Below are 24,965 nucleotides of genomic sequence, written 5' to 3'. Positions count from 1 at the left end.
TGGTCCAACAACAGAGGGGAGTGGTGAGGTGGCAGGAGGGCACGTAGGGCCGGATGGGTTGTGTCTGTGTGTGTGGGTGTAACCCGACTGCAACGGACTTCCGACGGAACAACCTCCAGCAGAACAGAACGCAACCTCCGCCAACACTGGGCTTTAGTTACCAAAAAACGAAACTGAAGACAGGAAATTTGTTTCGCGTTTCGCCTCCTTAAAAAGTAAAACAGAGGAGAAGAATACTCGTGTAAAGGCATAAAACAACAACAACAACAACAACTGGCGCTTAGCTAAAAATGTAACGGAAATATGGATAAAGTCACGGCAGGGCAAAGATTATACAGAGCCTCCGCCCGCCCACCAAAATAGAGTCAAGGAAAAAACATAAATAGAAAAAGTTTTCAATCGGTAAAAGTGCAAAAATATTTATGCAGCTGAAAATGTTTATTCCGATTGTTTTGTTTTGAATGTGTAAACAAAGAGGGTGGTGGTTGGACTGAGTTTATCGATGGGTAGAAATGCGTATAATCTATTGCTAATTGGTTGTTTAATTCTCAAATAATCCCCAAATTAGGCCACAGCATGATTTATACTCGCGTTTTTACGCATATGGAGAAGCCACATGGCAGGACACTAAACACATTATTTATTAGCGTACGAAATTAGATAGTATTACGGCATGTAATAAATTCTAGTGTAACAACAAAAAATGTGAAATTAAAATGGTACAAAAATGTAATTAATGTACCACAAAACGCAATTTTTCGGTGGTTAAAGCTGCCTGCTATGCCACTGCTACAGCTGTCTGCTCTCAAACTCTAGTAGATTTTATATGACTCCAAGCCGAAGCCGTGTTTTAGTTACATACATGGCAATTAGACACTAATTTCCTGCATAAAAATCATCGTTAATTTTTGAATGCGCTTCCGACTTTACACACTTCCCTTGCGAATCTTGAAAGGAACCGAAACGACAGTTCTGCTACTGTTTTTTATGGCCCATAAAATCTTACCTAACCCAAACCCAATTGAAAAACTTTCCCACAGGCCCCCCACAGTTAACCGACTTTTAAAAACGAGAATAAAAACTATCAATCTCCTCAAACAGAGAACCGTCGCTAGAGAGAGAGAGAGATGATAAACGATGCAAACAACTTTTGAGAGAGTGAAAATTGTTAGAGTTGCAGGCAGCCGCAGTAAGGTAGAAGAGTTCCGGCTTTGGCTTAGATAGATTTAAAAGAAAACTTTGCGAGACTCTCTGCGAAAATTCACACAATTATTAAAAGGAAAGATACCAACAAGCAGAAAGAAAAACAGAAAATAAAAACACAGCCAAAACAGAAAGAAAATCACAAGCTTGGTACACAATGACACTGACGATTGCAATTTTCCCGCTAAAAATTTCCACAGAAAAGAAATTATAGACTTTCTACGGCGCTGAGTTCTCTCTCGCTCTCCATCTGCAATTAAAAGCAAGCGCTAGGTAAGAGATTGAGCAGAAAAGTAAAACAGAGCTGCACAGAGCTTTTCCCCGGTCATTAAAAGTAAAACAAAATACTTTTACTATCGAATGGATGGGTTGAAACTCACGTGTTTATATATCGAATGTGGCAGCTGTGTAGCAGCCTCAGGGAAAAAGGGCAAAGGAAACGGAAACGAAAAGGAAAACCAATGAAACTTAAGGAAATGAGGTTTGAGAGGAAATGTGTCCTGCAAGTTTTTACAAGTCTAAGGATTGCAGTTGAAACTTAGAGAAAGATTTACTTAAATATTTAACGCAAATATTCGGCTATTTAATGTGTACAAAAATGGAGGGAACATTTTAAAGAACTCACTTTAAAACAAAATATTTAATTTAAATACAAAACACTTTAAAATTCATGTAAATAATATATTTGTAGGGTAGATTTTAATCAAAATAATTTATTTGTTGCTATTTGTAATTTGAATAGAAGAAACCCACTCGTAAATTCAATTTCCGTTTCACGTTCAACAAAAATGCATCAAAAACTCAACAAACAAACTTTTGTTACAAAACAGAAACATGGTTGGTGTCCGTCTACTGTCTTTCCACCAAATTACATATTTATAAAATCACCAACAAAACTAGGAGGTGTGTGTCAGGAGGGTGATAATCCTAGGTGTGAAAATAGCATCCACACAGCTATAGTGGCAAAGGGCTAAGGTCAGCAGCTGCACAGTTTCTATAGAAGTTTTGTGGATTTATAATGGAATCACAGGAGCAACGAAAAAGTTGTTAAATATCTGTTTTTATGGGTGGCTTACAAAGTTTTTTGGTTTTGTTTCATTTAAGCCAAGGCCAGGGTGAAGAAAAAGGTTCAAGGATGCTCCTTAGGATTAGGCTTTCCCCCCCAAAAGCTTCCCTCTGTTTATTTTAAACCTTTCCGCTCTTAAATCTTAATTTTCTTAAGTTTCCGAATTTAAACACCTGTTAAACGCTTCTTGTTTTCCCCCAACAGTCATTTTGCAATCATTAATTGTTCGTCAAATATAGAAATCCATTAGATAATGTGCCAACACTTTTTTTTGCTGTTTGGGCATTACCACACTCCGAAAACAAACCAAACGGCGTTTGTTTGGTTATTTTTAAATGCTGACAGAAAAATAAAAACAATCTAAACGATACACACAGAGTGTGTGGCTGAAGAAGTATCTCTAAATATCTCTATTCTTTCGGTAGTCTGTAAGCCAGAACTTCGATCAGCCTTGAGGAGAACTATTTGGTTTGCTGTTGGATTTTTTTTACGTTTCTGTTTCTGTTTCTTGGCGGTTATTTTTGTATTTTTTGCTGCACAATTACCAGGCAGAATTTATGGTCGGAGCGTTGCGGTGTAAATCTTTAAGTAGTCATGGCAGTAGCCCATACCCATACCCATACCCGATGCCGCATGCCCGATACCCCATAGACAAGGTTCGCATCGCCTAATGCGATTTGGCCCTCCACTTCTTCGGACGGCAGGGGGGACAGCAGACCTCAGTGCAGCTTTATGACATTCGTTTTGGTTGTGGTTTTGGGACTGGAGTGGAGTGCAGACTGTAGGCCCTCTTCCATCTATGGTTCATCAATTTGCGGTGCGTTTCGGGGCATCAGAGGCTGCCACTGCCACTGCGACTGCGGCATCGTTAGCTGCATTAGACGGATCGATGCCATTGATCGATGGGCCTGCTTTCAGCCACTAAATCATTGTAATTTTCACACGCTCCCAGAGCACAAGGGGGAACCACTCGTACACAAAGATCACAGAGTTATTAGAAGAGTCTGCGGCTCCAACTTCGACTTCGACTCCGGTTCTGGCACTGGCTCTGGCTCCCCGAAGCGTTGAAGATTGGACTGTGCCTTTGTTCTGGTTTTTATGAGGGGTAAATGTTTATGGCTGCAGGAAAGCAGCAACACAGAATAAAGTCTAGAAAGCAACAGCTTTTGATTGGATCTTGAGTTTCCTTTAAGAGTTTTCGGCTTTAAAATAAAGAAATAATTTGTTAGCAATTTTAACAAATATTTTCTATAATATTTGGTGTATTTTCCAAGAGTTTATTTGCCAAACTATTAAATGCACAACATTGTACAGGCCATGGCAGCGACTCTTTCGAGTGGCAACTGGTTTTCTGGCTTAACTGGTTTCCAGCCAAATTTCTATACTTATCATTATTATGCGCCATTATCATCCAACCAACGCCTCATCAAACTTCCACCCCGAGATCATAAAAACAAACCCAAAAGCCATGTTTTTTTTAGAAATTATTTGTACGCCCAAACACCAGAAAGCGAACAGCAAACAGCGAAAAAAAAGCGAAACTTCAAGTACGAGCAGCAGCTGGTGTTTGCTGCTGCTGGAGAAAGAGCTACGAAAAAAAATCAATCACTTTCACTGCCGGCTCAGCCGGGCCAAAGAGAGTTTTGTCATAGTCGTTGGAGGAGTCTATTCGGGTTTGGCTTTGCTCTCTCTCTCTCTCTCGCAGTTTGGTCGCGCGCTGCCGACAATTTTTTATTGCTGCTTTTCACCCATTTACGCTATCACCCGAAGCGATCTCTAACACGTACCACAAACAGAAAACAAACAAAAATAAATAAATAATAAAAACAAGTAAAAGAAGGCAAATTTTTTGGTAGCTAAACTTAAAGATGGATTCCAATTACTTGTTCAAATGTATGGTACCCTCGCTGGTTAGGGTATTGCAACGTAAAAGAAGCTTAAGTCAAGCCACAACCGAAACCCGTTTCGCTTTTTTATTTTGAATGCAAAAGGCAGACAAAGTCAGAGACACCCGCACCCGGCGCTGGAAAATTATGCTACTTGAACGTTCACTGAACCCACGATCGCTCTATCTACAAAAGCTATATACGAGCTCCTACTACTGGCATATCTCTGCTGCTTTCTGGTTTATTGTCAAAGCTGTCAAGTCAAAAGTTCACCAGCGAAAAATGTTAAACAGGCCACAGTCTGTCGTCGTCGTCGGCGTCGTCTATGCTGCAATAATCGCTTCAGAACGCTTCAAAAGAAGTTTTTGGGGTGTTGGTCTTGACATCCAGCGGGTTAGTCTCTTTCTGGCAAACGCAGCTGAGAAAAGTTTTCGACTTAATGGCCACTTTGCTCATTATAAGCCAACTAACGGCCGACTGAGTCGGGGGCCAAAACTCTTTGTGGTTTCTGCGGTATTTACGGCTTTTGCCGCTGCAGTTTCTATGGCAAAAGGCAAAAGAAGGAGGAGCCCTGCCATTGTGTGGGTCTGGGTCTGCCGCCTGTGGATGCCTTTCAATTTTCACAAATTTTAATCTACTTCAAGCCGGAAAAGCCGCTCAAAGTTAGCGGCCACAGAAACCAGAGCAGTGTCGCTGTGTCGGGCAAACTAAATGGAAAATAAGGCAGAGATACGATACGGATTAGTTTTGATTAAAGCCGGAGGTTCAACAAACATAAAAACAGTGCATAAAGAGTCCCCTAAAATGGGGTTTTCCATTAATAAAGTTCTGTTTGATTTGCTTTAATAAAATATATAAAAATAAAACATTGATTTCGCACATAAAGCAAAGGAAAAACCTTCTCCATTAACCATTCCATTTAATTAGCCCACGCAAGTCGCTTCCTTATCGCCACCATGAAAAATCACATAAAAATAATGTGTGATTTATAAATGAAATGCCTATTTGGCATTAAAGTTAAGAGCCTGGACAGGGAATTTCTGTGGGCACACCCATCCAGAACCCAGAGCCCACAGCCAACAGTCCCGGTGCCCAATCGACAATTAGAGGCCCAGTTAGAGCGACGAAGTGTTTGAGCGAGTGACTCAGCCAACACTCGGAGGCCCACCACAAAGCGCGCACTGACCCAAATTGTGGCCAAAAAGAGTGTGTAAAAGCACTGAGGCAGAGGCAGAGGAACGGTAGAACGGTAGTGGAGAAGTTAGGGCCATAAATCTAAAGTGCTGGACAACATTTCCGGAATTTTGATGCATTTCACTCTGAGGCTGAGGCTTGTGAAACTGTGGCAAAGACTTTGCGTTAATAGAGTGTGAAAGAATGTTGGCTGCTGCCGTTGCTGCTGCTGTTGCAACCGGAGAAGAGCCAAGCCAACAATTAAGTGCCAGACGAAGCTTAAGTGCCCTTTCCAGAGCCACTTACTGGGCATCTCTTGCGAGAAAATGAGTCCAGAATAATGAGAAAATAACTAGATTTAAGTGGAATCAGCTGTGGAAAAATGGTTAGGAATTTAGGGTAAAGCAGTGGAGGCGGGGCATAAGGAAAGATTTGATTATTGAAGTGAGAAAGGAAAGCTCAAGCAAACCTCCATTAAGGCAAAATCAAGCATTTTCTTTAGACATTTACAAGCCCCGGAACGGCACATGTGCCCCAAAAATGACATCTCCATCGTTTGGGGTTTCTATTTATTTATTGAAGCGAAATTCTGTGTACAAAAATGTCAGTTTTTGTCTCTCGATTTGATTGAAATTTGTTTAGTAGGGTAAATCTTTTGCATAACATTGACACAATCCACACGGCAAGGCAAAGCCACAAAAGCCAAAACCAATACATAGTATTGGACCCTAATGTCCTTATAGAGAGAGAGAAAAGGCACAAAGAGAGAGGGCTGGAGGACCATTGGCAGTTCTAAATGTAATCGAAACCACAGAGCCAGCAGCAGCTGGGCTGAGAGTAGGGACTGGGGCTGGGGCATAGTGGGACCGAGCCACCATCACATCAATCAAATACATTTTCCTTTTTCTGTTTGCTTGGCCAGAGATTGTTCTTTCTATACACTAATTTTATCGATTTCTGCCGCAGTTCGTTGTGGTTCTTGTTGCTGGTTTGTTTGGCTTACATTTTAAATGGGAAATTATGTAAATGAAACTTTGGGTTGTCGACTATTGCCAGAGGATTTGCTTTGCTCACTCTCTCCCCCTGTCTCCCCCTCTCTCTCTCTCTCTGTGTTTGAAAGGGTTATCCGCTCTGCCAAATGTAAATAGCTTGTAGGGGGCTTGGTGATGCGATGAAACTTGATACGCCAAATAATAAAGCCTCAAAATAACACGTGTTTGAACAGCAATAAGTATTCAAATCGTAATGAGAACACAAATGTGGGAAGTGATTTGCATGCAAGCCCGAATCTTATCAGTCAGTTTTGTGCCTCACACGATTACTTAATTACTGAAAAACTTATTTTGCCCCTGAAGCACCAGACAAACATTGGGTTTATTTCCAAGTATTTTTTCGAGTGGAAATGGAAGCAAGAGTCTAAGCAGTCACTTGAGAGTAAACATACCGTTGATAAGACAGTTTACGTCATACGTGTATATCCGCTTGGAGTAACCCAGTGAGCCAGTAAGCGTCGCATAATCTTTTACAGCCTCTAATTTATGTGGCTATCTGGTATGCAATTGCGGCAATTAAATGAATAGATAAGCGAATGTGAAACCATTAAATGGCAGCAGAGACAGAAACCAAACAATTTTATCAATGAATTTAGTCTGACAAAAGTTCCATGAAATAATAATAGAAATCAGATTTGATAATGGAATCATAATTGATTTTAAATCACTTTTAGGAACAGATTTCTTTATATAACTTCTAAATTAGTTTTGTGATAAATGGTCAACAATTTATTTCAGTTTTAATAAAGTTCCGCAACATTCTTGATAAGCTTTCAAGGGTTCTCCCAAATTCCCAGAAAATATTCGAACGATAAGCCTAATAATCTAACTAAAAGTTGAGCAACGAAACTTAGAAAAAGCAACAAAGCAAAACCACAATACGACGACTACGAGTACGAGTCCAAGTGTATGCCTCAGTAATTATCACAAAAGGCGAGAAGCCTTGGCCTGCTCCAAGATAAATGCAAATGAAATGTAGATGAGAGAAAAACACACAAAGAAAATGGTGAGGGCAATTGCTGACAATACGTTAAGATAAGTCACCAAGCTATTGTTTCATTTATCACGAACTTGGACACCGCATAAACGCATCACGACATTACACGCCTGCTTGTCTGTCGCCGCCGCCGCCTTTCACTTTCTACACCGACAAATGCATTCGTGGAGCACTCACCTTTGATCCTCCAGCAGTTTCTCGGCTTGTGCCAGGCGCAGGCGCACCGTCTTCATGCTCTGTATGGGAAAGAGGCGACAGAAGCGCGTGAGGAAGGTGGGACGCCAGCAGAAGCGCGGATATTCGCGACAAACGTCCCACAGTCTGGTGTTGTGCTCGAATAGATATGTGTGCGTCTTCCCGAAATTCAGATAGTCCGTCATGTCGGCGTAGTCGCAGTTGAGGAGATTCTTGAGATTCTGCACGGCCAGATCCTGGTCGTCGGGATCGCGCACCTGCTTGATGCCAAAGTCGAGCAGCGGCTCGTAGTGGTAGTAGTTGCCCGGAATGGAGTTGAGTATGTCCCCCAGAAAGGTGGAGCCCGAACGCCAGGAGGTGACCACCACACTGCGAACGGGCGTGCCGTTGGTGGCCGGCGTCATCTCGCTGAGACGCTCGGCACCGCCGCGCGGATACTCAAAGTTCTCCATTTCGGTGAGGATGCGCGACCGTTGAGCCGACAGGACATCCACTAGAGTAGCTGTCAGGTTGTAGATGACCGTTTGCGAGGGCTGCTGCTGCTGCATCTGCTGCTGCAGGCGCTCGTAGAAGGAGTTCCTGCCCAGGGAGTTGGAGGGACCGCCATCGATGCCATAGGCGGCTGCCTGGTTGAGAGCGGCAGCCGCTGCCGCCGGCCCACCGCCCGATCCCTGGTTGAAGGGCGTCGTGAGGGGTCGATGCTGGGTGGTGGCTATCAGCAGCAGGATGCACAGACTGCCCACGCCACAGATGCCAATGAGATTCGCCCGGCGCGACATTCGGGTGCGTCGACGCTTCGAGTTCAAACTGACGCGCTGCTTAGCGCGTGTCCTGCCAGGATCGACGGTGGTATCACCAGCGTTGCCGTTGAGTAGCGCACACGACTCCAAGTCCGCATCCACTTCCTCTGTGCTCATTTGTGGCTGTTAATGCTCCACTAATTGCTGGCAATGTAACACTTTGCACTTTTTTTGCTTCCAGACGCTTTACACATTCCCCCTGACACGCTCGCACTCGCACATACCGCGCCCCCACTTAGCTGGAGGACATTGCAATTGTTATTGTTGCAGACGCTGACCGTGTTTTTCGCGTTTATTGTGTTTTTTACGCGCTATTGACAAAAGTTTCCGCAGTACGCGTCCGGCCGAGTCCAAAATTGGTTAGTGATGGTCGCACTACGATGGAACCGCATTGACCAGGTACTTCAGTTCGATGACGAGGCTATCGATATTTTCTTGAAAAAGGTAAGTCATGGAGAATTATATATGGAGGTCGCGTCGGCTGCGCGTCTTCGTTCGTTTTATTTCCTTAGAGTTCAGTGCTTGTTTGCTTGTCGAAGAAAACTTCAACTCCTTTTCTAGCAATGGGCAATTTTCAACCCCATGCCCACAACCCCATATTAATCAGCACACTCCACTGTCGATCCACTCACATTTACAGCGCTCAGCCCTTCCACTCCCACTTATTGACAGCATTGTTAGGGAAGAAATTTTGCCGACGAGATCTCCTTATTTAATTTCTTCATGGGGTAAGTTCGTGTGTTGCTGTCGATATTTGTTGATGAGTGTTGCCATCGATGATTGTTGATAATGGACTCTTAAATCATATTCCTCGATTCTGATGTTCTATTTGATATTACCGCTTGCAAAGACAATTTAACACTAAAAGAATAATTTAATCCGATTGAAGAATCAATTTGAATTATTATAAATACTCCATTTTATTGGTTTGTATACTTTGTGACCTTATATTTAACAAATTTGTACATGTTGATGGACAGTGAAATTCTCTGGGAAATCTAAACAGGGAAATTCACTCTACCCTGCCCTGCGTATACACCTTGCGCTTCTGCAACATTTTATCCATTCAAAAGTTAATAATAAACGAGAAGGGACGTGTGAGACGTTTCTTGCCACCACTTTTATACCCGGTACTCAGTACATCTGTACCTAAACGGTTTTTTTTAATTTTTAATTTTATATATTACATTTTTTTAGAACAAATACATTGTGAACAAACACAATATACCCTATTTACTCTTCGATTACCGGGAATAAAAATATATTCGGCATTTGTGGTATCAGCCCACCTTTGAAATTTTCGTCACTTGGTTGTTTTAAATTCATTTTGTATTTCCATTCAGTTTACATTTGTTTCCATAGTTGAACACATTAATTTAATATTTTAAATTGTTTTGCTGCGACTTAAATTTCTTGTAAAAACAAGCAAAAAATGTTCTTAATTGTGTTGTAAAATTGGATTTGAATTCCATAGCGCAGACGGTGATCGTTCAGCGATCGAACGGAGAAACCCACATGGCGTCCATCATTAGGCTGAATGGAGAGGAAGATCTCGACTTCGTGACAGTGCAGTGGACTGATTCGGATGGCGACAAGGGCAAGGATGTGCAGCTGGACCAAATCATTGAATCTGGAAGACTGGAAGACTGCGACTTGCTGCATCTTCGTCTGCGTGTGCGGCTGAGGCAGATGCAAAGTCACCTCAATGTGACCGCTGACACACCCCGCATGCTTCCGGAAGGAAATCCCGATGCGGTACATCCATTCGCTTCTTTCCCGGAGATTGGTGTTGCATCCGCTCGTGTCGCCGGGACCCATGAAGGCCAACGGCATTATGGTCCGTGTGCGGAAGCTCGTCATCAACCCAAAGGACCGCTGGCCGAGCGGGAAGTGGACGTGATCAGAGTGCAGCCGCCAAATATGCTGGTGGCGCATGCGCCGCGCCACCACGTATACCTGGAGAGCACTTAAAATCACCAGAACTTCTGCTTCGACCGCATCTTTGACGAGGATTGCTCGAATGCCAGTGTCGACAACTTCACAGCTCGTCCGCTGATCCGCCACATCTTCGAGGGTGGCTGGACCAAGTGCTTCGCTTATGGGCAGACGGGCAGCGGCAAGACTCACTCCATGGGGGGAGTGTTCGAGGGAAAGAATCAGAACAAGACTCTGTTTCAACAGGCAAAATTGACAAATATCAAAGAGCCGACGAGGTGTTCTCCATTCTGCAGGAGCCAGATGGTGCCCGACGGGACCTGCACGTCGTCTGCAGTTTCTTCGAAATCTACAATATGTGAATCCACGACCTGCTTGAGCTCGGCAAGAAGCAGCAGCTCGCAAGGAAGATTGCCATTAGCTGGTCCAGGTGAAGGACCGAGGACGCGCCCGCTCCCTGGGCAAGAGTTCAATAGCAACGCCAAGTCCTCCAGCTCGCATGCCATCTTCCAGATTGTGCTGTGCAGCGGCAACTCCAACCAAGCCTCTGGCAAATTCTCGCTGATTGATCTGCACCCCAGCGAGCGGGCGTCGGATAACTTCAGTACGGACAGCCAGGCGTGCCAGAAGGCCGCGGAGATCATCAAGTTCCTGCTGGTCCTCAAGGAGTGCATCCGTGCGCTGGAACGCTAGGAGGCTTCCATACCCTTTTGCGTCTCATCCATTGGAAAAATAAATTAAAGCCCTGCTCAGAAAAATAATTTTGATTATCGTATACTTTAGTGGGAATTTTAGTCTGAAATGTTACACGAAATTTTAATTTTAACAAAAAAATGTAGTTTATGGAATTACATGCCCTGGCAGGCTCCTACACGAAGGTCTAGACTCATACTGATTCTACGACCAATAATGAGGATATCAAGTAGCAAAAACACAATGACTTAAAACTCAAGGCTCACTAGTCTCCAGTAACAAACAGAAAAATATATTCGGCATTTGTGGTATCAACCCACCTTTGACATTTTCGTCACTTGGTCGCTTCGTCGTTTTAAATTCATTTTGTACTTCCATTCAGTTTACATTTGTTTCTATAGTTGAACACATCATTTAATATTCCAAATTTTTTTACTGCGACTTAAATTTCTTGTAAAATCATACGAAAAAATGTTCTAAATTGTGTTGTAAAAATGGACTTGCTTTCCATAGCGCAGATGGTGATCGTTCAGCGATCAAACGGAGAACCCCACATGGAGTCCCTCCTTAAGCTGAATGGAGAGGAAGATCTCGACTTCGTGACAGTGCAGTGGACTGTTTCGGATGGCGACAAGGGCAAGGATGTGCAGCTGGACCAAATCATAGAATCTGCAAGACTGGAAGACTCTGCGACTGGCAGCATCTTCGTCTGCGTGTGCGGCCGAGGCTGAAGTTGCATCTGCAGATGCAAAGCCAGCTCAATGCGACCGCTGACACACCCCGCATGCTTCTGGAAGGAAATCCCGATGCGGTACATCCATTCGCTTCTTTCCCTGGAGATTGGTGTTGCATCCGCTCGTGTCGCCGGGACCCATGAAGGCCAACGGCATTATGGTCCGTATGCGGAAGCTCGTCATCAACCCAAAGGACCGCTGGCCGAGCGGGAAGTGGACGTGATCAGAGTGCAGCCGCCAAATATGCTGGTGGCGCATGCGCCGCGCCACCACGTATACCTGGAGAGCACTTAAAATCACCAGAACTTCTGCTTCGACCGCATCTTTGACGAGGATTGCTCGAATGCCAGTGTCGACAACTTCACAGCTCGTCCGCTGATCCGCCACATCTTCGAGGGTGGCTGGACCAAGTGCTTCGCTTATGGGCAGACGGGCAGCGGCAAGACTCACACCATGGGGGGAGTGTTCGAGGGAAAGAATCAGAACTAGACTCTGCATCAACAGGCAAAATTGACAAAGATCAAAGAGCCGACGAGGTGTTCTCCATTCTGCAGGAGCCAGATGGTGCCCGACGGGACCTGCACGTCGTCTGCAGTTTCTTCGAAATCTACAATACGTGAATCCACGACCTGCTTGAGCTCGGCAAGAAGCAGCAGCTCGCAAGGAAGATTGCCATTAGCTGGTCCAGGTGAAGGACCGAGGACGCGCCCGCGCCCTGGGCAAGAGTTCAAGAGCAACGCCAAGTCCTCCAGCTCGCATGCCATCTTCCAGATTGTCCTGCTCAGCGGCAACTCCAACCAAGCCGCTGGCAAATTCTCGCTGATTGATCTGCCCGGCAGCGAGCGGGCGTCGAATAACTTCAGTACGGACAGCCAGGCGTGCCAGGAGGCCGCGGAGCTCATCAAGTTCCTGCTGGTCCTCAAGGAGTGCATCCGTGCGCTGGAACGTAAGGAGGTTCATTGGAAAATAAATTAAAGGCCTGCATGATAGCCACAATAAACATCCTAAACAAGTTCCTTTATTTTCCTATATAAATGCAAATACTTATTTTGATACTACCGCCACAAAAGCTGATTCCGTCAATAACATTCTGGCGCGTAAATTTCCAGTTTCCAACTCAGGGATTGTCGAGCAGCGGCTGAAAGGTCTCGGGCAAGAAGCCTTCAAAGTCTTGTACAAGACGATAGCGCCACATGCTCATGGCATCCTTGCAGACACTCTGAATGGCTTTGATGTCCTCCATCTTCATTTTGTACATCCAATCGAACGCCGGTTCATTGGCATGTCGCCAGGGAAACTCCCAGCCATCGACATCACGGTGAGCGCTGCGTGGATGAACACCGCGTATCACCTCCTTGGAACGCTTCATTGGCAGGCCGTAAAATTGGAAAATTGTCTGCATGGTCTGCTCGGGTTTGCTGACGAGGTCCTCGTATCGTGCGACGCTGTTGGACATTCGGATGAGGAGATGCGTTGCAGAAGTTGGAGAGTTATTAACATACCCAAAGCTATGCGGGAAGAGCCTCATGAGACTCATAGCCGTCTTGTAATCACTGGCCATATCGCTGCATAAATTTGCCGCCTGGCAGTCTGGACTGCTGGCACACCAGGCACTATTGGCGCGTGAGTACATTGTGCCGCGGGGATCACGAATCAGCAGCATGATCTTAACATTGAGACTGGAAAGGAAGAATAAATAATGAATGAAGAATGAGGAAAGAATACTCACTCCTTTCGATCCAACAGGGAACTCAAATACTCCAGCCTCAGATTGTACACGGCCATGTTGAGGAATGGATGAATTTTGCAGATATCCGCCATTACTTGTGCGTCCCAGCAGACATCCTTTGGATAGATCAGGCTGTTCTTCCACTGCACGCCATAGAAGCGTTGGAAAGTGGACGATTTCATGCCCCAGCTGAGCATCGGCGCCGACTTATTGTAGTCGCACTGGTACAGCGCCAGAATCTCCTCCAGCGCCTGCTCATGCCGCTGTGCCGCATTCATGCGGTTCTGGTAGGCAATCAGTGGGGCATAGTGCTGATAGCAGCCCGGCTGAAAGGACAAATTATCCAGAAGCTTCAGTGCACCCGAGCCCCGGAATGTGACCAACAGCGAGCGTATGGGCTCACCGCCCGTCTCCAGCGTGTATTTGGTCAGGTTGCCCAGGTGGCGGGTCTTGTAGGCGAGCATCGACCGTTGCAGCGTCACCGGATCGGGCATCAGCAACGGCAACAGCAGGAATATGAACACCGCATACGACACATAGATGCCAAAGCAAATGCAGGTAAATTTTGTGCTACGCGAAAGCTGAACCATGGTCGAAAATTTCTATTGGAAATTTTATTTCTGTGCTAAACTGAAAAATTTGGTATAAATCTCAAACTGTTTGCTGGTTTTGTGTTCTCACGAATGATTTACGTAGAAAACTAAATTTGATAAGAGAGATAAGAGTCAACTGTCATTCCAGACATTTTTCTCAAAACTTATACATAAAAGAAATGCAAACTGGATGTTACATGCCAACGAAAGAAAGCGGGAAGTGCCTGTCTAACGACCCCAGTAATGGGTAAATAAACCCTTAACCTATGACAACAAATCTTCAGAAATCTTTCACAGAAAAACAAAGCACTAACAACATAATAATACCCTAAGCCTGAAGGTCTTGTTGGTCTTTCTAAAAGCATTGAATGTAATGTAGAATTAATCAGAAGCTAGAATTTGGTACACAAAATAAAATACGTGAAGAAAGCCAACATTTGACAGGACAAATAAATTCTTAATTTAAACAAAAACTAATGTAATAAACAGATTCTAATTCTAGTGTTCGTTCGGCAAACAACTCTTTTTTGAGTTCAAAATTTTCAGTACATTTTTATAATATTCAACACAAAACTGAAATATCTGGTCAATGCGGACTCATCTCTGCGACCAAACAATTTCGCTGTAGCGATTAAATATAAAAAAAAAATAATGTAATAAACTCCATAAACTTATGGCAAATATAGTGCTTTATCCAAACGAATCCTAATAATATAGCCTTACATATGTGAATATACTTAATAAACTCCACAAAAGATTTAAGAAATTCCAGACATAAAATAATTAAAAATGTATATTCAATGTTAACATCCAAAACTTTATTGGAATATCAGTTGTAGCTCGTTATATATGTATGTATATTTGTTATATGGTTAATTATATAAATTGATATTATTTAAAACACTAGAATACTAATATTGCTAAATTATAATACGTACATTATAATAATTTAATTCAAATATTTATTCACTATAAGATATTCCCAACATGCTGCTGCTGCTGTAAATCTGAAGAGTGCGAACCTTTTTTTGGAAAAATAAACAAAAGGTATACGGGGGGGGGGACTAGGAAAGAGTACACAGATCTCGAGATTTTTAATAAATATTCAATTGATATCGATTCCCAGCCAGCAGCAGCATACTGGGACTTTGTTCGGAGTAAATTTTTGTAAAATTTCTATGGGATTTCTGGCACTGCAGAAAAATCGAACCTGTATTATGAGTCAATCAATACGTATAACTGGTATTAAGTCTGTTAATGCGGTTTAGTCTGTGTTTTTTACGCAAGGCAAGGGATGATTATGCTCATAGAAATGGGGGAGATGCGAGATATGGCCAGCTAAAATGCCAGCTAATAATGCTTACTATAAATGGAATATTTTTGAAGATAAAAAGCTTATTAAATGACATAGTCTACTGCGTTCTATGGGTATTCCCGAGTACTTAAGTAAACTTATGAATCAACTAAGGAACAAGTTGATGGTGGGCCCCTATGATCATGAAGTGCTGTACCTTGGGACCTCTGGTGTTGGGTGAAATTAATACTAGCTGTTAATACCATAAATCTTCAATTGAAATGATCCTCCAATCCTCAAAGCTCAATCGCTATTGCCTTCGGTCTCATCGTCCAGCAGTAAGCTTGTCGAACCATAGCTACGGAGTCTGCAAAACCCAAAATACAGAAAATTAATTATTTCATTTGCACAATATCGGAATTCAGAGTAAATACCACCAAAAATAATAATACCAGAAATGAAAATAGTTAGTAAAAGATGCGAAGAGAACTGGGTTCCGTGCGGCTCACCTCATCGTCGGATACCTTGAGACCATCCAGATTGATGCTGTTCCGGGCATAGCCCTGCTCCTTCTCGTGCGCCTCGTACAGCTGCCGGTTCAACTCCTCCTTGCCGGACCCCGACGAAGGATTCCCCCCATTGGTCATGCACTTAAGCGGCAGCACGAGATTCGAGCGATTGGCGCTGCTGCAGTTGCTGCTGCTGCCGGCACTGCCGTATCGGCCGTGTCCATTGCCCGACCGCTGCCTCTGATGGTGGTGATGGTGCGATCCATGGGGATTGTCGAACTTCTGCTTGGCTCGCTCAAACTCCAAATTGCGCGACTTTGACTCGAAAATGTTCTCCTCCAGATGCGTGGGCTTGGCATCGTAGAAGGCCGCTGCTGCCGCCGCTGCAGCTGCTGCTGAGGCGGCTGCGCTGCTCTGCTGCTGCTGTAGCAGCGTGCGCTCCGTGTGACTGGAACGCTTCACAGAAGCAGCATGGTGGACAGCCGCATCGCTACCGTTATGGGAACTGCGCATGCCCGCCTGCGAATCATCAAAGATCTGGCGCAGATCATTGATGTTTGGCAGACAATCGTTGGGCAGCTCTACGGCTATTTTATTCCTCAATTGAACACCACCCATGCCGCGCAGCTGCGGACTCGGGGCTCGTCTTTGGTTTAGTTGCGAGGGATTACGGAGGGGTGTGAGTGGTTAGCAGTGGATTAGCAGGCACCAGCACCAATGAAAAGTTAGTTTTAGTAGTTGAGTTATAGGGTAAGGACTTACTAATATGTACATGGGCAAGTGCGAGTCTCACCTGTTTTGTAAATGTTGAATTTGCACCTGAAACCCCTCTGTCTGGCCAACTAGTTCATCGTTGGAGCGCTGCAGACGACGCACTTGGTTCACCGCCGAATCCAGTTCATCCTCGGCACCCGCTAGTTCCCGTTTTAACTCCTCCACACGCTGGCGTAGACGCTTAACCTGGCAGAAGAAAAGAGATGGGTGATATTTAGTTTCATTTGCTTCCATCCAGTCTACACTCACACACTCGCCTACAATCACTATTCCATTCATCCATTCCAAGATTCCCCTGCTTGGAAATAAGCACAATGGGCGTGCGCAGATAAGCTGCCGACCCCCGCTAGGCAAGATGCGATAACAATTGGAAACTTTTCCAGCTCCACTTCATGTTTATGTTCTATCGTCAAGTCCAAAATAAAATGTGTGATAATGTGCGGAAATTTAGGGGCCGCAGATTATGATCCGCGAGAGCACAAAAACAATTTTTGCGAGGTAAATAAGCACCATGGGGACGGGGTGGCATACTTTAGTGTCACTCTCTCTCGCTTTGTATGAAAACATATTAAGCCACTATTTAGTGAGAGCACAATCTGGGCATGCCCACCCTATTTTAATACACTTTGAAAAACAAAAGAGAGTAAACCCGTTGCAGCTTTGGAGCTTCTGGGGAGCTTTTCTCATTTCTCTCACAAAAGCCAACCGGAGAACAGCTGTAACTGCGAATTTCGTACGAAAAGGAACGCAAAAGAGACACGAAAAATGATTGCGCAAAGTGTGATAAGCAAACTGGTGAGTCCTTGTGCTCGCCGCTTGGCCAGCAGCAAGGCAGCGGCGCCAAAATTCAACTGGCAGGATCCCCTCAACCTAGAGAGCCAGCTGACCGAAGAGGAGGTGGCCATTCGCGACGCCTTCCGCGGCTACTGCCAGGCGGAGCTGCTGCCCCGCGTGAAGATGGCCAATCGGCTGGAACAGTTCGACAAGAAGATCATGGAGGAGATCGGCAGTCTGGGCGTACTGGGATGCACCCTGAAGGGCTACGGCTGTGCCGGCGTGTCCAGTGTGGCCTATGGCCTGCTCACCCGCGAAGTGGAGCGCGTGGATTCCGCCTACCGTTCGGCAGTGAGTGTACAGAGCTCGCTGGCCATGGGCGCCATCTACGACTATGGTTCGGAAGAGCAGAAGCAAAGATATTTGCCAAGCATGGCGCAGGGCAAGCTGATAGGTGAGTGTGCCCAAACAGAGAGCATCTGTAGCAGCACCTAAAATGTGTCGCTCTCCCCCTCAGGCGGCTTTGGCTTGACCGAGCCGAACCATGGCAGCGATCCGGCTGGCATGGAAACCAATGCCAAATACGACAGCAAGACAAAGACGTACATCTTGAATGGATCCAAGACATGGATCACCAGCGCACCCATTGCCGATGTGCTGGTTGTGTGGGCCAAGTGCGAGGATGGTAAGCTGCGCGGCTTCCTGGTGGATCGCAAGATATCCGGCAAGGGTCTGGACACGCCCAAGATCGAGGGCAAGTTCTCGCTGCGTGCCTCGCCCACGGGCATGATCCTCATGGACGACGTACGTGTGCCCGAGGAGCAGCTGCTGCCCAATGCCATTGGCTTCAGTGGACCCTTCAACTGTCTGAACAATGCACGGTACGGCATCGCCTGGGGTGCCCTGGGCGCAGCCGAGGCCTGTGTGGAGATAGCCCGTCAGTACACGCTCGATCGCAAGCAATTCGGACGCCCACTGGCAGCGAATCAATTGATCCAGAAGAAGCTGGCCGATGCCACCACAGAAATTGCTTTGGGGCTGCAGGGCTGCCTGCAGGTGGGTCGCCTCAAGGACCAGAAGCTGCACACACCCGAAATGATCTCCCTGCTAAAGCGGAACAACACGGGCAAGTCCCTGGACATTGCCCGTCAAATGAGGGACATGCTGGGCGGTAATGGCATCAGCGATGAGTATCATGTGATCAGGCATGTGATGAACCTGGAGTCGGTCATCACCTACGAGGGCACACACGACATTCACGCTCTGATCCTCGGACGTGCCATCACCGGACTGGCGGCCTTTGCCAATTGATTTTGGCCAGGCGCTTGGGGAGAGAATTGCATTTACGTGTCCTATGAAATAAATGTCTAAATCTTTGTCTAGAAATGTTCTCTTGTTCCACCTTCAAAGTGCTTGCCATTGATAAGCTGATATGCCTAATCTGCTGGTGGTACAGATAAGATCTACTCACCTCTGCCTCGTATTGCTCTGCCCGACGCACTGCGTGGCTCAGCTCTGTGTTGGTCTCGGCCAGCAGTTTCTTCAGCTTGGCATGCGACATTTTCACCTCGCTGATTTCCTTGTTGCGCTCCGAGAGCTCCTGCTGCAGCGCGCGCAGCTCCACATCGTTGGCCTGCATGGGGCGACACTTGCGATCCGAACGCTCCTGATAGTCACGCAGTTCTGCGCGCAGCTTTTTGTTGTCACGCTCCAGGGCCAACTTCTCAGACTCCAGGCGCTCACGCTTGCCCCACTCCGAGGCATTCTCCGCCTGCAGATGCTCCAGTTCGGTGCGCAGTTCCGTGAGACGGCGCTCTAGATTCTCGCGTGCGGCTATCTCCTCCTGCAGTGAGTTGTTTACGATGCGCATCTCTGCGCGATGCTGCTCCTGCAGTGTCAAGAGCTCGCGCACAGCCTCCTGCTTGGCTGAACGCATCTCCTCATGGCGTCCGCGCACGTCCTGTATCTCCAGCGTCAGCTTCTCAATGCTCTTGTGCAGTTCGTGCTTCTCACTATATCAATAAATCAAGAAATCAATAAATTTCGTAAGCAACAAAAAGAGAGGGAGTGAGATTCACTTACTCCCTTTCGGCCTGCAAAGTTTTCTGCGCTTCATCGAGTCGCAGCTGCAGCATGGATATTTTTTGCAGCAAGTAATCCTCGTCAAAATCATCCTTCGATAGCTGCTGTATGAGACGCTTCTCCTCGGCGGCAGCGGCCTCATCCAGCTCCGTCAAGTGCTTGGGCATGGCTCCCTGCAGTGCAAACTCCTCAATGTCCAGATCTTTGACATCGTTGGTCAATTTTGTGACCAAACCATCCTCGCTGTTGATATTCTTCAGGCCGTCTGAGGAGATGTCCGGCGAGCAGTTGGCATCGCGACCATTGGCCTCTGCATCCTCGTTGGTGTCCGAGCGATGGAACTGGCCCGCATGCTTCATCATCAGCGTGTGCACCTTCTCCATTTCCTTCTTCAGCTGCGTGATCTGCACCTCGAGATCATTCTTCTCGCGCTTTAGCGAATGTGCCTCCTTCATGGCGACGTCCAGTTTAACGCTCAACTGTTTCGATTCCTCCCGAGCCTTGTTCCGCTCGTTGCGCACCTGACAAAGAGATGTTTTTGTTATCAAACAAAGGCAAATTCCTGCAGCAAATCGATTGAACTGTTGCCATGGCAACCTGCCAGCTTACCTTACTCCATTTCTCGCGCCAGTTGGCTGTGCAATCGGACCTGCGAAACAGAGTTCAGTGATTAACAGTCGAGTGGTAGCTCTCCTGCTCGCTACTTACCACCACTTCATGGTCTTCTCCATCTGCGCCGCCCTGGCACGCGCCTCATGCAGCTCGCGTTGGCGTTGCGACTTTTCCATGAGAGAGCGTATACCATTAATATGGAGGAACTTGTTATTATTGAGCTGTACTTACCTCTCGTGCCTCCCATTCAGTTTCACCGAATCGCGCCGACATAGTTGTCCCCATGACGCCAACGCCACCCACGCCATCGCTGGGCAGCCGTCGACTTCCGCCCCCCACCGGTGCTGCAGCTGCACTCTGCGTTGTGGACGCTGCCTGTGACATGTTCTAGCTTTCTTGCAGCAAGTACTTTCAATGTCTCTTATTTAGCACACTCGCCTAACTAAGCTGTTGCATTTTGAAGTTGTTTCTTGCACTTTTCATTTAATATCTTTTCCCCTTTTTATGAATTCGGGGGGAAATCCGTGGTCTTTCTTCAATATATGCGTTTTCTGCATCAATAAAATATACCGCAACACCCACCAGAAAATACCGTAATATACCTTTTTCGGTATTTTCTCCTTAATAAATAACAGAGATTATTTGGTATATTTTGTAATTAAATCCGAGCTCACACTTATTTCAATTGTTTTAAAATTGTTTTATTCGGCAAAACTGAATTAAAAAATGGCCAAGCATCATCCCGACTTGATTTTCTGCCGCAAACAACCCGGCGTGGGTAAGTTCCATCACAAATAAAGCGTTCTGCCAAGTAATTGCAATGTTTTGTGTCACACGCGGCAGCCATTGGACGCCTGTGCGAGAAGGATGATGGAAAATGTGTAATTTGCGACTCCTATGTGCGTCCATGCACGCTGGTGCGGATCTGCGATGAGTGCAATTACGGTTCCTATCAGGGACGCTGCGTAATCTGCGGAGGACCAGGAGTGTCCGATGCGTACTACTGCAAGTCTTGCACCATGCAGGAGAAGGATGTGAGTAGCATAGCGCAATTTGTGGGATTTTATTTGATTAATTGTTCGGTGTGTTCTTTCCAGCGTGATGGCTGCCCCAAAATCGTGAATCTGGGCAGCTCCAAGACTGATTTGTTCTACGAACGCAAGAAATATGGCTTCAAACAAAAGTAATTATCTATAAAACAGTGAAAACCTGTTCAGATTAATTAAATTTCTTTACTTTGCAGCTATTAATGTGCTCCTACTCTGGATACCTCCCTCATATACATTTCTAATCAATTTTTATTGTAATTAAATGAATATACATAGAAAGTATTGATATAAACATGGAATTGGAGACGTATTATATGGCCAAGAGCTTCTCCTCGCCACCACCCAGATCATACTGCAGGCAGAGGCGATCGAACTCTGTGGACTTCTTGTCCAGATCGGTGATGAAGTCGCTCTTTGGGTAGAACTGACGCAGCTGCTCCAGATAGCGCGTTATGTTCTCCGTGGGCTTGCCCGTCAAATGTGACAATACCATGAGATTTATCAGCGTGTCGTAGTCGTTGTGCTTCTTTATGAGCGACTCTCGCAGCACGGCGTCGGCTTCTTCGTAGCGCTCCAGTCCCAGGTGGACCACCGCCTGACCATTCAGCAGTGCCGGCGTCGGCTTGAACTTCTCGCAGAACTCTTGGTAGATGTGGAATGCGTCTTGCATCTGCTCCGTGCCCTGTGCCAGAGCCACCCAGGCCTGCGCCAGCTGTGTAAGTGTGGCATCGTCGCTGATCTCCTGCATTTTGGCCACCAGCTGCTTGGCCAGATCGACACGCTGCAGGCGCAGCAGGCATTGCACAGAGAGAGCCATCGACTCGAGATTGGTGGAGCCGTGCAGGATTTTCAGAGCGTTCTCGAACTGCCCGTCGTAGCAGTACACAATGGCGGTGGCAATGTGCCAGAGATTGGTCTCATCCTCTTCGCCGGCCACCTTGTCGGTCAGCTTTTCCAGCACTTCCTCGCACCGTGACGGCTGCTCGAAGGCCTCGTGGACAAGACGCAAAGCCTGCAGCGGTGTCGAGCTGCCTTCCTTGATGTCCGAGGCAATGATGCGTCCGGAGTCAATGGCCAGGTACGACAGGTACATGTAGGACAGCAGCTCGGCTCCAGCCGTTCCTTGCTCTGGCAGCACAAAGTTGATGGATCCCATAAAGTTGCCAATGTAGTACTCGTTTCGGGCATCGAACAGCACCGCATTGGTATCCTCATCGTTTTGCTGGCCACGGCTCATCCTGATTAAGTTTCTTTGGATTTTATTTGACAAAAAATTCGACAAAATATAAATATCAAAACCTCTGAGTTGGCTTTTAGAGGTGGGAAAACCACGATATAAACATCGATACCAACTTCTATCAGTTCCAGTGCTGGCACAACATTTAGTAGTTGAAATTTTCTAGATTATAGAAGGCCAAAGTTTATTTTGGGAATAATGTCATTGAAATCTTGTTAAATATTGCGAATATTTGGCCCACCTAATATTGGATAGAACTATCCATGCATGCAAAAATATCGGTAAGCGCTGCCACCTGGTTTGCCTGGGCGATACCTGCCGATAACATACCTGTGTGTCGTCATCTAAATCGATTTGTTTATATTTATACAGCAGTAGCGGAATTTCACTGAAAAACAAAGGGCTGGCACTTAATGCACCAGCATGCACACGGCTCATTTGAATAGCGAATAGTTTAACGCTAGCCAAAATATCTTCAATGGATTTCCAGCCTCCGTGCAAGAGCAAGTGTACGGGGCCATCTAATTGTTGAGTCATCAACAATTAACAAAAAAAAACAATAGCAGCAGCAGAAGCAGTAGCAGCCTTGGGGGCGAACATTAACACCACCAGCCAAGGTGCCACAGGTGAGACGAGACAAGGCGTAGTCTTTCGCCTTGATGGCGTAAGCTGATCCAACAAACCACCCCAACATCTTCGCCCATCAACCACACCAGGCGTTACGCGTCGTTGGCTAAGGTGTGTCTAAACTGTGCTTTGAAATCCACTAATGTCTGTCTACGTTTGCAGAGCACACACACAGGCAGACACGCGCTCACCCAAAAAATAAACTATGGAGGACTACAAATTTCTATTCAAAATCGTGCTCGTTGGCAACGCGGGCGTTGGCAAAACTTGCTTGGTGCGGCGCTTCACCCAGGGGCTGTTCCCACCCGGCCAGGGGGCCACCATTGGCGTGGACTTTATGATCAAGACCGTGGAGGTGGAGGGTGAGAAGATCAAGCTACAGATTTGGGACACTGCCGGACAGGAGCGATTCCGATCGATCACCCAAAGCTACTATCGATCCGCACACGCCCTGATCCTAGTGTACGACATCAGTTGCCAGCCCACGTTCGACTGCCTGCCCGACTGGCTGCGCGAGATACAGGAATACGCCAACTCCAAGGTCCTCAAGATACTCGTGGGCAACAAAACGGATCGTGATGACCGCGAGATTCCCACACAAATTGGCGAAGAGTTTGCCAAACAACATGACATGTACTTCCTGGAGACATCCGCCAAAGAGGCGGAGAATGTGGAGCGTTTGTTCTACGAGATAGCCGCCGAACTGATTGGCCAGGCACGCAGCAAGGACGGCAGCAGTGCTGCAGCTGCGGCAGCCGCACAGCGGCAGTCGGAAGGCAGTTCCATTGGATTAGCCAGCTTAGGTGCCAAAGCAGCGCAAAGCAATTGCTGTGGCGGTCTGGCCAATGCCGGCGGCGGTTCAAGTGCTTCAAACACTAGTCAAGGCGGCTGAACAATGGATGGCCAAAAAAAATAACTAGAAACTGAGCAGCTAAACTGAAATTTGTAACTAGTTTAAGGGCTTAATCGTGATATTCAATTTGATAATTTGATAGAAAATGAGACACACATTCAGATGCAAACCCCTTGACTTCCCATGTATTTATTTGATTCAAATCACGATTAAGATCTATCAAAACTAGCCAACAACTTGACCATGGATGCTAAATATTTGTGTTAATTGAATGCGATTTTCTTGAATTAGTATTATACGTATACACATAGAAATACATACAATAGATTATTGTAACAAGTGAGCATCACATCACAGACCCTAATTTATGATATATCAATATTGCAATGCACACAACTTCGGTACTTTATTCTTTGATAGAAAATGAGACACACATTCAGATGCAAACCCCTTGACTTCCCATGTATTTATTTGATTCAAATCACGATTAAGATCTATCAAAACTAGCCAACAACTTGACCATGGATGCTAAATATTTGTGTTAATTGAATGCGATTTTCTTGAATTAGTATTATACGTATACACATAGAAATACATACAATAGATTATTGTAACAAGTGAGCATCACATCACAGACCCTAATTTATGATATATCAATATTGCAATGCACACAACTTCGGAGTATTTTTTGTATATTTTATACATTAATTTTACACTCAATCCTTTTTTTACAAACCTGCAATATGCGTATCTATTTATTTTGAAATTATTTTTTTAATGTGCAATCACTTGAAATGCAATTTTTAAACTGGTAACTCGTATTTTAGTGTTTAAGGTGATTTTATGACATTCCAAAAATTAAATATGTAGTCGACAAAATATGAGATAAATGGAGGAAATTGCTGGATGGAAGAAACTAAATAAATAATAAATACATTTGTAATTAAACTGCTGCGCCACGCAGTATCAAGAATTGATGTTCAGATTATGAAACATCAGCGCTAACTGATGAAACTCTTGCAATCAAATAAGAGTTCATGAGGAGCAATAATTTCAGCAAAAGAACCCAATCTCTGAACCATGGTGAAATTACTGGCA

At 45.5% G+C, this 24,965-nt stretch overlaps 10 protein-coding genes across 13 annotated transcripts in view; 6 read left to right on the top strand and 4 right to left on the bottom strand.

The window, feature by feature from the left end:
- Positions 1 to 8,733, bottom strand: part of LOC117900734 (carbohydrate sulfotransferase 4) — a 32,146-nt gene extending 23,413 nt beyond the window's left edge. The window contains exon 1 of the mRNA XM_034811209.1: positions 7,555 to 8,733. Within this exon, the coding sequence (XP_034667100.1) occupies positions 7,555 to 8,489 (935 nt within the window). The 5' untranslated portion in view covers positions 8,490 to 8,733. The remainder of the gene's footprint in view (positions 1 to 7,554) is intronic.
- Positions 8,734 to 9,640: 907 nt separating this feature from the next.
- On the top strand, positions 9,641 to 11,284 carry LOC117901753 (kinesin-like protein Klp59C). Its single transcript, XM_034812640.1, has 2 exons — positions 9,641 to 10,341; positions 10,374 to 11,284. Exons 1-2 carry the CDS (start codon positions 10,306 to 10,308, stop codon positions 10,998 to 11,000), a joined length of 663 nt encoding a protein of 220 aa, XP_034668531.1. The 5' UTR covers positions 9,641 to 10,305; the 3' UTR covers positions 11,001 to 11,284.
- A 688-nt stretch (positions 11,285 to 11,972) lies between these two features.
- Positions 11,973 to 12,250, top strand: LOC117901755 (kinesin-like protein Klp59C). The gene is made up of 2 exons (XM_034812642.1): positions 11,973 to 12,026; positions 12,059 to 12,250. The coding sequence occupies exons 1-2, from the start codon at positions 11,991 to 11,993 to the stop codon at positions 12,221 to 12,223; spliced, it is 201 nt and encodes a 66-aa protein (XP_034668533.1). The 5' UTR covers positions 11,973 to 11,990; the 3' UTR covers positions 12,224 to 12,250.
- An 11-nt stretch (positions 12,251 to 12,261) lies between these two features.
- Positions 12,262 to 12,720, top strand: LOC117901754 (kinesin-like protein Klp59C). Its single transcript, XM_034812641.1, has one exon. The coding sequence runs from the start codon at positions 12,296 to 12,298 to the stop codon at positions 12,707 to 12,709; it is 414 nt and encodes a 137-aa protein (XP_034668532.1). The 5' UTR covers positions 12,262 to 12,295; the 3' UTR covers positions 12,710 to 12,720.
- A 128-nt stretch (positions 12,721 to 12,848) lies between these two features.
- LOC117901752 lies at positions 12,849 to 14,165 on the bottom strand. The gene is made up of 3 exons (XM_034812639.1): positions 13,464 to 14,165; positions 13,237 to 13,413; positions 12,849 to 13,179 (listed from the first exon to the last, which is right to left on the bottom strand). The coding sequence occupies exons 1-3, from the start codon at positions 14,051 to 14,053 to the stop codon at positions 12,852 to 12,854; spliced, it is 1,095 nt and encodes a 364-aa protein (XP_034668530.1). The 5' UTR covers positions 14,054 to 14,165; the 3' UTR covers positions 12,849 to 12,851.
- A 724-nt stretch (positions 14,166 to 14,889) lies between these two features.
- Positions 14,890 to 20,657, bottom strand: LOC117900690 (coiled-coil domain-containing protein 102A). 3 transcript variants are annotated; one of them, XM_034811141.1, is made up of 8 exons: positions 20,333 to 20,485; positions 20,198 to 20,268; positions 20,099 to 20,138; positions 19,490 to 20,010; positions 18,879 to 19,419; positions 16,653 to 16,819; positions 15,860 to 16,505; positions 14,890 to 15,717 (listed from the first exon to the last, which is right to left on the bottom strand). In XM_034811141.1, the coding sequence occupies exons 1-8, from the start codon at positions 20,483 to 20,485 to the stop codon at positions 15,709 to 15,711; spliced, it is 2,148 nt and encodes a 715-aa protein (XP_034667032.1). In that variant the 3' UTR covers positions 14,890 to 15,708. The 3 variants fall into 3 exon arrangements, with proteins under 3 accessions (XP_034667032.1, XP_034667033.1, XP_034667031.1); XM_034811142.1 differs by lacking the exon at positions 15,860 to 16,505; XM_034811140.1 differs by lacking the exon at positions 14,890 to 15,717 and having other exon boundaries at positions 15,803 to 16,505; positions 20,333 to 20,657.
- Positions 17,322 to 18,763, top strand: LOC117900691 (glutaryl-CoA dehydrogenase, mitochondrial). Its single transcript, XM_034811143.1, has 2 exons — positions 17,322 to 17,861; positions 17,925 to 18,763. Exons 1-2 carry the CDS (start codon positions 17,399 to 17,401, stop codon positions 18,716 to 18,718), a joined length of 1,257 nt encoding a protein of 418 aa, XP_034667034.1. The 5' UTR covers positions 17,322 to 17,398; the 3' UTR covers positions 18,719 to 18,763.
- Positions 20,658 to 20,744: 87 nt separating the features above from the next.
- Positions 20,745 to 21,460, top strand: LOC117900876 (PHD finger-like domain-containing protein 5A). Its single transcript, XM_034811402.1, has 4 exons — positions 20,745 to 20,879; positions 20,945 to 21,135; positions 21,199 to 21,284; positions 21,345 to 21,460. Exons 1-4 carry the CDS (start codon positions 20,828 to 20,830, stop codon positions 21,349 to 21,351), a joined length of 336 nt encoding a protein of 111 aa, XP_034667293.1. The 5' UTR covers positions 20,745 to 20,827; the 3' UTR covers positions 21,352 to 21,460.
- LOC117900874 (coatomer subunit epsilon) lies at positions 21,415 to 22,457 on the bottom strand. The gene has a single exon (XM_034811399.1). The coding sequence runs from the start codon at positions 22,385 to 22,387 to the stop codon at positions 21,461 to 21,463; it is 927 nt and encodes a 308-aa protein (XP_034667290.1). The 5' UTR covers positions 22,388 to 22,457; the 3' UTR covers positions 21,415 to 21,460.
- A 301-nt stretch (positions 22,458 to 22,758) lies between these two features.
- Positions 22,759 to 24,373, top strand: LOC117900875 (ras-related protein Rab-30). 2 transcript variants are annotated; one of them, XM_034811401.1, is made up of 2 exons: positions 22,759 to 23,013; positions 23,177 to 24,373. In XM_034811401.1, exon 2 carries the CDS (start codon positions 23,220 to 23,222, stop codon positions 23,904 to 23,906), a length of 687 nt encoding a protein of 228 aa, XP_034667292.1. In that variant the 5' UTR covers positions 22,759 to 23,013; positions 23,177 to 23,219; the 3' UTR covers positions 23,907 to 24,373. The 2 variants fall into 2 exon arrangements, with proteins under 2 accessions (XP_034667292.1, XP_034667291.1); XM_034811400.1 differs by having other exon boundaries at positions 22,759 to 23,125.
- Positions 24,374 to 24,965: the final 592 nt, after the last annotated feature.

The sequence above is a fragment of the Drosophila subobscura genome, chromosome U (assembly GCF_008121235.1).
Source record: "Drosophila subobscura isolate 14011-0131.10 chromosome U, UCBerk_Dsub_1.0, whole genome shotgun sequence".
NCBI lineage: Eukaryota > Metazoa > Arthropoda > Insecta > Diptera > Drosophilidae > Drosophila > Drosophila subobscura.
The sequence above is the reverse complement of the archived record's forward strand: the minus strand, read 5'-3'. Positions and strand labels throughout refer to the sequence as shown.